General features: G+C 41.0%; 1 protein-coding gene across 4 annotated transcripts in view; it reads left to right on the forward strand.

The window, feature by feature from the left end:
- MCF2L2 (MCF.2 cell line derived transforming sequence-like 2) overlaps nucleotides 1-12,816 on the forward strand; it is a 259,475-nt gene that overhangs the window by 183,481 nt on the left and 63,178 nt on the right. For all 4 annotated transcript variants that reach the window (XM_061414608.1, XM_061414617.1, XM_061414625.1 and 1 more), the window contains 3 exons: nucleotides 6,496-6,562; nucleotides 7,616-7,731; nucleotides 9,330-9,399. In XM_061414608.1, the coding sequence (XP_061270592.1) occupies nucleotides 6,496-6,562; nucleotides 7,616-7,731; nucleotides 9,330-9,399 (253 nt within the window). The remainder of the gene's footprint in view (nucleotides 1-6,495; nucleotides 6,563-7,615; nucleotides 7,732-9,329; nucleotides 9,400-12,816) is intronic.

Here is a 12,816-nt window from a genome sequence, read left to right on the forward strand (position 1 = left end):
TCAGTTCAGTTCAATTCAGTCGTTCAGTCATGTCCGACTCTTTGGGACCCCATGAATTGCAGCACGCCAGGCCTCCCTGTCCATCACCAACCCCCGGAGTTCACACAAACTCATGTCCATCGAGATGGTGATGCCATCCAGCCATCTCATCCTCTGTTGTCCCCTTCTCCTCCTGCCCCCAATCCCTCCCAGCATCACAGTCTTTTCCAGTGAGTCAACTCTTTGCAGGAGGTGGCCAAAGTATTGGAGTTTCAGCTTCAACATCAGTCCTTCCAAAGAACACCCAGAACTGATCTCCTTTAAAATGGACTGGTTGGATCTCCTTGCAGTCCAAGGGACTTTCAAGAGTCTTTTCCAACACCTCAGTTCAAAAGCATCAATTCTTTGGCGCTCAGCCTTCTTCACAGTCCAACTCTCACATCCATACATGACCACTGGAAAAACCATAGCCTTGACTAGATGGACCTTTGTTGGCAAAGTAATGTCTCTGCTTTTGAATATGCTATCTAGGTTGGTCATAACTTTCCTTCCAAGGAGTAAGTGTCTTTTAATTTCATGGCTGCAGTCACCATCTGCAGTGATTTTGGAGCCCCAGAAAATAAAGTCTGACACTGTTTCCACTGTTTCCCCATCTATTTCCCATGAAGTGATGGGACTAGATGCCATGATCTTCGTTTTCTGAATGTTGAGCTTTAAGCCAACTTTTTCACTCTCCTCTTTCACTTTCATCAAGAGGCTTTTTAGTTCCTCTTCACTTTCTGCCATAAGGGTGGTGTCATCTGCATATCTGAGGTTATTGATATTTCTCCCGGCAATCTTGATTCCAGCTTGTGCTTCTTCCAGCCCAGCGTTTCTCATAATGTACTCTGCATATAAGTTAAATAAACAGGGTGATTTTTAGGAACCTTAGAATACGACTTTTCCACCAATATGCATAGGGCTTCCCAGGTGGTTCAGTTGTAAAGAGTCCACCTACCAATGTAGGAGACGCAAGAGATATGGGTTTGGTCTCTGGGTTGGGAAGATCCCTTGAAGGAGAAAATGGCAACCCACTCCAGTATTCTTGCCTAGAAAATTCTATGGACAGAGGAGCTTGATGGGCTACAGTCCATGGGGTCACAAAGAGTCAGACATGACTGAGTGATGGAGCATGTAAGTACCAATACGTATGCTATTTCTGTCTGATGAATTCTGCTTCAACCCGAGGTGTTGAGGTGTCTGTGAGGCATCCAGGTGAAGACATTTGGGCTTGAGCATGACCAAAGATTTGGCAGGAAGATAAAGATGTGGGAGAGTCAACAGCATGAGGGAAGAGGAGAGAAGGAAGTCTAGAAACTTGAGTTCAGATCTTGAGGGAGCAGCAATATTAGACATAAGGAGAAAGACGAAACAAAAAAGGAATAGAGAAGAAACAGGCTGGTAAATGAAACATGAATAATAAAGAGAAACCAAAGGAAAAGAAAGGTTTAAGAAGATGAATATCCATTACATCAGAAGCTTTGGGGTTTGAAAAGGATAAAAACAGATGTTTCATTTTTGCAAAGAGAGTATGAGATGAAAACTAGCTTTTTTTAAGTGAATATCTATAATAGTTTTGATGTGTGTGATATGATAGACTATGAGGAGTAAATGAAATCCTTTGATGGCAAATTGTATTGACAGTTAATGAGCAAAAATATACTTCTAACAGACTGGTTTTCAAAAGAACATTCTTCTATTGGAGAGCTGGGAAATTGAGGAGGGGATGGGGGCAAGGGTTAAAAGAGGGAACAGATTAAGGTGTGTGGGCAAAGAAGAAACTTACTAGGAAATCCTAACACGTACATACTGCATTAATAATCTTGTGTACAAAATAGGGCTGCATTCATCTTTTTAAAAGCTTTCCTTTCCTGTCTCTTGGTTATGGTGTCATCTGAAGCAAAGAGGAGGTGTTATATAGGATGGAATTAGCCATACAAAGTTATGTTTTTATGCTACCTTGAAATGTAGCTTCAGAAAAAAAATAGTCCCTTACCATTTCCTCCTTAATGACCTAGGGATGTGGGTGAAGGGAGATCCATTTTTATGTGTAAATCAAAGCCAGAGAGTACATTTAGTGTAGAGTACATTCGTGCAGGCTGATCTGGCATCATCAACCCCATCATAATTACAGTGTTCCACCCCTGGGTAGATATCCACCAGGACATAAATTGCTCTACATGTTTAAAGTTTTAAAATTACTTGAGTACTCCCAATGTTTTCACCTGCATAATATACACTTGATGACTTTAGATATTAAATCCTTGAGTTTTTTCCTGTGAACAAAGTGATTTGGAATAATAAAGTAGGCAATCATCAGCTAGAATCATTAATTTTCTCCAGTATTATAAAGTTATTTGAAAGGAAAACAAAGGAGAAGAAAAGAAAAAGAATGACTAACAATGGTATGAGAATTTTTTTTTTTAATCTGAACTGAAATGAAGCCCACCAGTGTTCAGGGGACTTCCTGTTGTTGGGAGTTTTATCCATTGCACTCAAAAAAGTACTAAAATGAAGCAGTTGAAGTTGGAACATGACCTGACCAGGGATTTTTTTTGCTTCTGAGTTGTGAATATTTTCTTGTGTCAGATGTTAAAGACTCCTAGGGGTCTCTAAGTTCTTATATAAATGTTGAATGATAAGACTTACTTCTGCCCACCACTTAGTTATTTCTGCCTTGTGACTTCATTTAATTGTCAATACATCCTTAAACAGCCTTGCCAAGTTACTTAAGCCCAGTGCTTCACAGGGGCATAAGAGGCTGGCTGCACTCTGGTTTTCTATGAATGTTTAACTGTTGCTGTGGTCCTACTTAATGTCATGGCTCTTAGAAACAGATTGGTATTGAGGCCTGTATTTCTTTCTGACATAGCAATTATCATAATTTCAGGATGATTTACAAAAATCAAAGGAACATTTTACTTAGAGACTGATTCACTTCAGTTCAGTTCAGTCGCTCAGTCGTGTCCGACTCTTTGCGACCCCATGAATCGCAGCACGCCAGGCCTCCCTGTCTATCACCAACTCCCGGAGTTTACTCAAACTCATGTCCATCGAGATGGTGATGCCATCCAGCCATCTCATCCTCTGTCGTCCCCTTCTCCTCCTGTCCCCAATCCCTCCCAGCATCACAGTCTTTTCCAGTGAGTCAACTCTTTGCAGGAGGTGGCCAAAGTATTGGAGTTTCAGCTTCAGCATCAGTCCTTCCAATGAACACCCAGGACTGATCTCCTTTAGAATGGACTGGTTGGATCTCCTTGCAGTCCAAGGAACTCTCAAGAGTCTTCTCCAGCACCACGGTTCAAAAGCATCAATTCTTTGGCGCTCAGCTTTCTTCACAGTCCAACTCTCACATCCATACACGACCACTGAAAAAACCATAGCCTTAACTAGACGGACCTTTGTTGGCAAAGTAATGTCTCTGCTTTTTAATATGCTGTCTAGGTTGGTCATAACTTTCCTTCCAAGGAGTAAGCGTCTTTTAATTTCATGGCTGCAGTCACCATCAGCAGTGATTTTGGAGCCCCAGAAAATAAAGTCTGACACTGTTTCCACTGTTTCCCCATCTATTTCCCATGAAGTGATGGGACAAGAGACTCATTAGCTACTAATAAATATGATCTTGAAGTAACTTTTTTGGTAGAATTATACTTCTTGAAATTGTATCCTTGGTTAATGGCTGTCCTTTATCAGTTTTGTCTTATAACAAGCATTTATAAATAGATATAAATTTTTCATTTTAAGAAAAAATAATCATTGAGTTACAGTATAGGGTAAACTGTAGGATATCTTTCAAATAGGGTGTATATGTCATTACTGTCAGTAACATTCATTTTAAAGTGTCATGTAAACCATTTTTTAACATTATAAACGCAGTAAGTATTTAAATTTTTATTTTTGCTACACGGGGTCTTCATTGCAGCACTCATCCTTTTCCTAGTTGCAACATGGGGAATGGGGCTTCTCTGTTATATCTGTGGGATTCTCTTACTGCAGAGCATGAACTCTGGAGTGTGCAGGCTCATTCATTGTCATTGGTTGGCTTAGTTCCCCTGTGGCATGTGGGATCTTAGTTCCCCAACCAGGGATCAAACTGGTGTCCTCTGCATTGGAAGGTGGATTCTCAACCACTGGACCACCAACAAGTCCTTACATTTTTTTTCAAATCAAAGACTGAAGAAGGGTGAAGAGTAAAATGTAAAAAATTTTCCCCTATTTTCTTGTCTTCATTATCACTCTAAAGGGAATCACTGTTAAAAATGTTTTAAGCTTCTTGGCATGAATTTTCTAAGCATAGATAATTTTACATATATGTATGTACACACACTCATTTTACACAAATAGTGTGAATTTTATACAACTAGTCATATTCTACACATTGTTGTACATTTGGTTGTTGTTTTTTAATTCACTTAAAACTCTTGGACTGTGTCGTATCAGCATGATTCAGTCAGCTTCATTCTTTTTAAAAACTGCATGGCATTTCATTGCGTGTATGTACCATAATTTAAGTAATTTCCAGTTTGTGTCTTGTTGTTGTTGAGGTTCTGTTGTTTTAATTACAAACAATGAACATGTTTAGAAGTGAAAATGCTGAGTTAAGTCACACACACCAGTCAGTGTGTGTTTTAAATCACGATGAGTTATTTTCAAGATATCTTGCACAAATTTATACTTTTGCTAGTATTATCCGAGCATGTTTTCATATCTTCATCTGCCAGTCTTCCTTTGAGGTTTGCAATGTCTGACATACTATAGAAGCTGAAAATTGTTACCTCTTTATACCATGCTTTTGTTGGATTCATATGTACTGAGCATTTTTTTATAAGACTAATAGTCATTTGTGTATTTGTGTGAATTTCCTATATCGCATCCTTTGATTATTTGTCCCTATTTGTCATATCTATTCTTATGAAAGGAAAATAAACTATTTTCTAGGGTAGGCTACTGTTTAATAGATAACTCATGAGCAGCTCATAGGAAACCACAAATGTATATATTCTACATGTGAACACTTGTACAAACACTGATTCACTTGGAGGCCCGAAAGAAAGCCCTAAAAAGGAAAGTGTGGCCACACAACCTGAGGAGAGAAAGAAAACAGTCTGGAGATAGACGTGGGGACTGGCCTCACTTTTTCTTTTGTTTTTCTATTGCTGCATTGAAAACCAGCCACAAGCTTAACAGTTCAGCCCACTGTTGCCTCAGGAGCCTGAGCATAGCAAGACTGGCTTTTTGCTGAAGTCACATAGATAAAATCAAGGTGTTGGCCAGTTGCACTTCTTACAAGTTATCTTCTAAGTTTATGCGGTTGTGGCTGAATTCAGTTCCTTGCAACCATAGGACTGAAGTTCTGTTTCCTTGCTGGCTGTTAGCTGGGGGCCATTCAGCTTCCCTGGTGGCTCAGAGGTTAAAGCATCTGCCTGGAATGCGGGAGACCCGGGTTAGTCCCTGGGTCAGGAAGATCCCCTGGAGAAGGAAATGGCAACCCACTCCAGTACTCTTGCCTGGAGAATTTCATGGAGGGAGGAGCCTGGTAGGCTATAGTCCATGAGGTCGCAAAGAGTCGGACATGACTGAGTGACTTCACTTTCACTCAGCTTCTAGAGGCTGCCTGTGATCCTTGGTGCATACCCCACCTCCATCTCCAAATCCAGCAAAGAAGAATGTCCTTTGTGCTATATCCTTCTTGTGCTTCCAATCTCACTGACTTTTAGATCCTGATCTAGAGTCCACGTGAGTAGGACATGCCCAACCTGATAATCTACCTATCTTAAGGTCAACTGATTTGGAACAAAACAGAATGGCAAAATATCTTCACTTATGTTAGTGTTTGATTGACTAACTGGGAGGAGGTGTATGTACACTAGGGGCCAGGAATCTTGCAGGCCATGTTAGAATTCTGCATACCACACCTCCCACCTGCCTTTCCAATAGAAACAGAAAAAGCTCATGTCTTCTGGCTGTAGGACATCAATCACACAGAAACATGGAATGCCAGAGGAAGGGGGAAGGACAGGCATCCAACCCCATGCACAAAAAAAAGGCATCCCTATAGGTCAAAGATCATGATGTGAGCAATGAAATAGCAGAAGGCTGGAGATAAAATCTAGGAAACCACGTGTGCAATGTAGGGATCAGGCAGACCTTCCTGACCAAGAAACCAAACCTGATATTTTCTACTCCAGTGTCTGCCCTCTTGCCCCCCACACTATGGCCCACAAATAGGTCATTCTCTGGCTGCATACATGGATTCTGAGTCCTTTAACTTTGCCATTTCTTCTCATGCCAGAGTGTGGTTTTGTGAGATGTTGGCCTTGGGTGTTCAGCAGAACAGAATGAACTGACTACAACCTAAGTAGGTGAGCCACTGAGGGGAACTGTATTGATGACTGTTATTGTAAAAGAATTCTAAAACACTGCTTCCCCCCACCCCACTCTCTCTCTCTTTCATCTTCCCACCTGCTGCTGATTCAGGCATATTATACGTGACTTGGTTGAGACTGAAGTGACTTACATAAAAGAGATTAAGAACATAATTGATGTAAGTAGATTTGGGGCAAGGGGGATGTTAATCATGTATTCAAACTGTAAAAATTTTGTTGCAGAAAGAAATTCAGGATAGTTGCCTTATGTCTCTAGAATTCCCACCAAAGTTTCAGGTCTTATAATAGCACAACTGGTATGTTGTTTGTTTTTTTTGTTTTTGTTTTGTTTTGTTTTTTCAGGAGGAATAAGAGCATTCTATGATTGTTGATTCATGTAACAAAATAACTTCCAAAGGATTGTAGCAACTCATATGATTCTAGTAATGCCCCACTTAGGTTCATCATATGCTTGCCAACAACAGATGTGATAATTTAAACATTTTGATAAATAGAATTGTTTCTCATTGTATTAAGTAGTATTCTTTTTACTTAAGAGTAAAATTTATATTTTCTCTATTTTCCTAAGGTAGTAATCTTGAGAAATAAACTATATGTAAAACTTATAATGGAAAGTTTTTACAATAAAACATCAGAATAAAACCAAATATCCAATAAAAACGGGAATGGTTGATGCTAAATGCAGTATTAGTCAACTGTTACAAAATAATTATTTTTAATAATAAACATCAACATTGAAATAAATGCTTGTAAGATTAAATTAAAAATAGTACTTTTAAAAATTTACAACCAGAGTCTAAAAATACATATAGAAAAACAGACTACAAATTATATATGTACTGTGATTATAACCATACATAATAAGCTTTTAAAAAGCCATAAAAGAAATAAGACAATAGTAATTGCATCAGGTCATAAAATAAGGGGTAAGTTTTTTTCCTTTTCCATTTGACTTTTGTGGCAAATTTAAAAAATGGATTTGTTCTTCCTGTAAAAATGCCATCATATTATCATTGCCATTAAGCCATCTTATTCTGAAGATAGACCAATGAGGACTATAACATCGAAAGAAAGTACCTGAAGGAATGGCTTGCAGGAAACATGTGTGCCATACTCCCCAATTATTAAAGTTTTGGCCTCTACACTGTCTAATTCAGATCATATCTTATGTGTTCCTGTTTGTAAAACCTACTCTCTCTCCACCTCTGCAGGGATATATCATTCCAATGGATTTTATCTGGCTGAAGCATCTAATTCCAGATGTTCTGCGGAATAACAAGGAGTTTCTCTTTGGGAACATTAGAGAACTTTACGAATTTCACAGCAGGTATATAATGATTCAAATTATCAGAGAAAATGGAAAATAAGAGAAGGATGGAAATCAGTTCAGTTCAGTTCAGTCTCTCAGTCATGTCTGACTTTTTGTGACCCCATGGACTGTAGCACACCAGGCTTCCCTGTCCCTCACCAGCTCCTGGAGCTTGCTCAAACTCATGTCCATTGAGTTGGTGATGCCATCCAACCACCTTATCCTCTGTTGTCCCCTTTTCTTCCTGCCTTCAACTTTCCCAGCATCAGGGTCTTTTCCAATGAGTCAGTTCTTTGCATCAAGTGGCCAAAGTATTGGAGTTCCAGCTTTTCATATTAAAAAGCAGAGACATCACTTTGCTGCCAAAGGTCCATCTAGTCAAAGCTATGATTTTTCCAATAGTCATGTATGTATGAGTGCTGAAGAATTGATGCTTTTGAACTGTGGTGTTGGAGAAGACTCTTGAGAGTCCCTTGGACTGCAAGGAGATCAAACGAGTCAGTCCTAAAGGAAATCAGTCCTGAATACTCATTGGTGCTAAAGCTGAAACTCAGCTTCAGTGGATTGGATTGGGGTGGGATGAGATGAGAAGGTCCCCAAGGAAGAAGGGAAAAGACATTAATGGAGCATGTACTAGAGTCAGGCATCGATGTTGTATTCATTTGTGAGTTCCTTTCCTTATTCATCTATTCACACATCAGCATTTGTTGAGCAACTGTTCTGTGTCAGGCACTGTGTTCCGCATTAGGAGTACAAAGTTGACTAAGACACAAATCCACTTACCTATTATCATAGGGGGGTGCTGGGAACCAGGGTGTTAGAAAATGCTAACCAGTCAGACAACTGTCCTTTTAGCCCATAGCTCCTGTCCTTTTAGCCCAATTGTCCTTTTAGCCCAAGGTGTTGGGTTCTAAAGAATGAGAAAAGGAGGGGACTTTGGAAATCACGTTCCAACTCTTTCATTTTACAGATGACAAAACCACATCTTGTGCTTACTACTTTACCCATTCTAATGGCTCCAGGCTCTCACATCTACTTGACAGGAAGGAAGAGACTGCTTGGTGAATGGAATCACAGTTGTTTCTTAACCACATCTCTTTGTCTATTGGTCAGACACAAAGCTGAAATAAAAATACTATTTCTGTTTCTTTTGCTGGAGAAGTTATACAGCTTCTTTGAACCTCAGGTTTCACACTTATGAAACCCTGTTTTGCAAGGTTTGGTGGAGGATTAAATCAGATACTATTTGCAAAGCACTTAGCTTATGCCTGACTTATAGTCAGCTTTCAATGATAGTAGTAGTAGTAACAGCAACAACAGTGGTTCTTGTTAATGTCACTATCATGCAGCAGAGATCATCAGTGTATTCAATTTGTCTGGTGCTTAGAATTACCCGAACAGGTATGAGTGGTTTCACAGAATCCTATTAATGGCACAGAATATATATTTTTTTCTTCCAAATCAGCATGTTGAAGATGAGTCAAAAGCGGTAAAGCCTGGAAAACAATATTTTTCTATGCATTTCTTAAGGCATTATGTGATTTTACTTCAAAAAAAAGTTTTGTTAATCCCATATATATAAAAATCAAAACAATATTATACTTTTCTTTCCCTAGGACTTTTCTAAAAGAATTGGAAAAATGCACCGAAAACCCTGAACTTCTGGCACGTTGCTTTCTCAAGAGAGTAAGTCTATGCCCCTAATAAATCAAAATAACCTTGTGATTAAATAGTGTATTTTCTATATAAATGACAAGGGCAAATGGAAACACAAATGGTCTAAAAACTTGTATCTGCCCTTTGAATGCAAACTGGGAGATCTTTGCAGGACTTCACCCAGCGTGAACTGAGTTCACCCTGCTGGGTGGGAAGGACTGCAAGCCTGGTTTCCTGCAAAGCCTCCTGAAATGGAAGACTGGCCCCCCTGATCCCTGAGGTAGATAATCCTCCTCTGAATGACTAAGCTAACTGTTGTCAACTAAAAAAGAGATGCACAAAGTGCAAGTGTGAGTTAAGTTCTATTTGGGGCAAAATGAGGACTGCAGTCCAGGAGGCAGTTCTGAGAAACTGCTCCAAAGTGGTAGCTGGGGAAGGTCAGTATAGAAGATTTTGGTGAAACGAGAGTTCAGTGCCATCATGCACTTATTTTACAAAAAGTTTTCTGCTAGTCATGAGGAGCTGATGTCACCATGAAGGGATTTAGTGCTTTTCTAGATATGAGAAGATGCAAGGATTGGGAATTATAAGATAGGTTCCTGAAAATATCTAACTATCTAAAGACGTGTTCCACCAGCTTCCCTGGAGCACAGAGTGCTTCACTCTTCACAACAGCTGCAGTAGCACAGGATTCAGTCTCCACAGAGGGAGGTGACAAATGACCTTAGCAAATGCCAATTTGTGATTGACATTGTCTAGGACAAGAGTCAAACAGCAGGCTTAAATTCTTCGCTAAAGTTGTATTAACACTCTCAAAAGAACTGCGAAACTGAAACTCTCAGAAAATATTTCTTCCACTTTATTTTCTACGGTATCAAGTACAGTGCAGTGCTCAGTTGTGTCTGACTCTTTGCAACCCATGGACTGCCAGGCTCCTCTATCCATGGAATTTTTCAAGAAAGAATACTGGGGCGGGTTGCCATTTCTTTCTCCAGGGAATCTTCCCCACCCAGGGACTGACCCCAGATCTCCTGTGTCTTTCTGCATTGCAGGCAGATTCTTTACTGCTGAGCCACTGGGAAACCTGATCCAGATGCCCTCTACTTTCTAAGTCTTTCGCATTTCTTCTCTCTCTCCCAATCAACCCTTCTTTTCATTCTCTTGCTCTTTTTTTTTTTAATGAGCCTGAGACAATAAATTAAACAACTTAAACATTTTTCAGCAGCTCAAAGTAGGACTAATAAGTCTAAGAGCAGTATTTGTGATAAACTGAAAGCAAGGAAATGAAGATTCCCCAGGTTTCAAGCTATTAGACACAGTGGAGAAATAGTCTTCAACCCTCAGAGCTTTAACCAACCTAGAAGATCCCTTCCATAGCCCTACCTGGGTTTTCCATCACAGCCTTATCATAGGTTTTTCATCCTGAACCAGAATTAAAGATACATAAAAACTATTTTGGAGGAGATGATGAGATGGCAGCGCAGTAGGTGGCCACAGAGTATATCTCTCTCTGAGCTTGCATCAGGAATACATCTTCAGATGCAGAGGATCTCACAGAGCACCAGCTGAGAGCTGTCTGGAGTCCCTGACCACCAGAAGGGAATACATAGATTGACACAAAACTTGGTAGAATGAAGGAAGGAAGGGAAAAAACAGAAAGAGAGTGAGTAGGACTGGACCTGAACACATGGGGTGGAGGGACTGAAGCAGGGGTGAAACCCCCGCATTGGAGGAATAGTTTGGGACAAAGGGAAGGCATTTGAGGCTGTTGGAGGATGAAGCAGCTGATCTGTGAAGGTCTGAATGGAGTGAGAACCACACAAACAATCTGTACTGCAGCCCTATGTACCCCAGACAGGGACACAGGTCTTCCAGAATGCACAGTGGCTGGGTAGGGACTGGAGAGCAATCCCAGGACAAGGATTGCTATTGACTGTGGGAGACATCCTGAGGGGATGTGAGGGAGGAGATAGAAGAATGTCCTTGGAGGAAAGCTGGGCAGCTCTGGAGGCAGGGTGATACTGCTGAGTCAAGTGCAGGGAGTAGGACCATCACTGTAGCCTCTCTCTCCCCCCACATACTGATGCTAGCAGCTGATGGAGAAAGACCCCAGAGATAGTGGCCCTTTGAGTGCCTGACACACTGAGCAATAGAGAGGGACCCCAGCCAGGAGGGCCCTTTGAGTGCTTGCTGCACCAAGCACCATAGAAGGACCAGCCAAGGAAGCCCTTTGACCACCAGCTGCCAGAGGCTAGAAAAAGGCTCTAATAGCCTTTTTATATCCTTATATCCTGCACCTGTGGCTGCTGGCTTCCCTATACATCTGGCGCATCCAGGTTTCTTGGGATCCAAGCATCTGTGCCACCTCCACACCTAGTCCTCACTAGGGTAGAGCTGCCAAATACTGTGAAAATCTCATGTACCCACGGCCACCGGCTCCCTTGCACACCTGGCACTGCCAGGTTCCCCACAATGCAGCCAGCTGAGCCACCTCCATACCTGGTCCTCACTGGGGCGGAGTTGCCAGAAGCTAGAAAAAGTCCTAATAGAGCCGTATCTCCTGCACCAGCTCCCCCGCATACCTGGTGTTTCCAGGGTCTCTGATCCAAGCAATCACGCCACCTCCATACCCAGTCTTCACTGGGGCAGACCCAAGTCCTCCAGGGCAGCCTCAGGAGCAAACTCCAGTGGATGACCCATATGCAGAGGTGAAGATAAAACCACAGTTGAGCTCCAGGGGCAGAGTGGCTAAGGAAGAGCATTGAAAACCTTTCCACCAGCTGTACAAGTTGCGGACTAAATCCACACGATCAACTAGGTAAACTCTGAGTCTTGTTGTTTAGTTGATAAGTCATGTCCAATTCTTTGTGACCCCATGGACTATAGCCCACCAGACTCCTCTGTCCATGGAATTTCCCAGGCAGGAATACTGAGTGGGTAGCCATTTCCTCCTCCATGGGATATTGTTGACCCAGGGATCGAACCCATGTCTCCTGCATTGGCAGGCAGATTCCTTACCACTGAGCCACCAGGGAAGTCCTATGGAATATATAAAAGGACAATAAGTGTTCACACAAAAGAAGAAGCCCTAGCTCTGGCCACTGTGGACTTTGGAGGAAAGCACACACAGGTATAGGGCTAGATTAGAGTCTGTACTGTCCCCACAACAGATCCAGAGAACAGTTGAGTTTTGGAAGAACTCCTAGGGAGGTGGAGGTGGAATTGCCACTCTATATACATTTTCCTCCTTTCCTTTAAACTCCTTTCACCTTTCAGCCTTTTTTCTTTTCTTTTTCATATTATTTCATGTTCTTTTTAAAAATTATCCCTTAAATTTTTATTTTTCATAACCTACTTTTTCCATTTTTAAAATGTTTTAATTTTAAATAAATTTATTTTTACCCCAGTCTTGATTGCATTCGTCTTCTTTTATTCCTTTTTTATCCT

The sequence above is a fragment of the Bos javanicus genome, chromosome 1 (assembly GCF_032452875.1).
Source record: "Bos javanicus breed banteng chromosome 1, ARS-OSU_banteng_1.0, whole genome shotgun sequence".
NCBI classification, from domain to species: domain Eukaryota; kingdom Metazoa; phylum Chordata; class Mammalia; order Artiodactyla; family Bovidae; genus Bos; species Bos javanicus.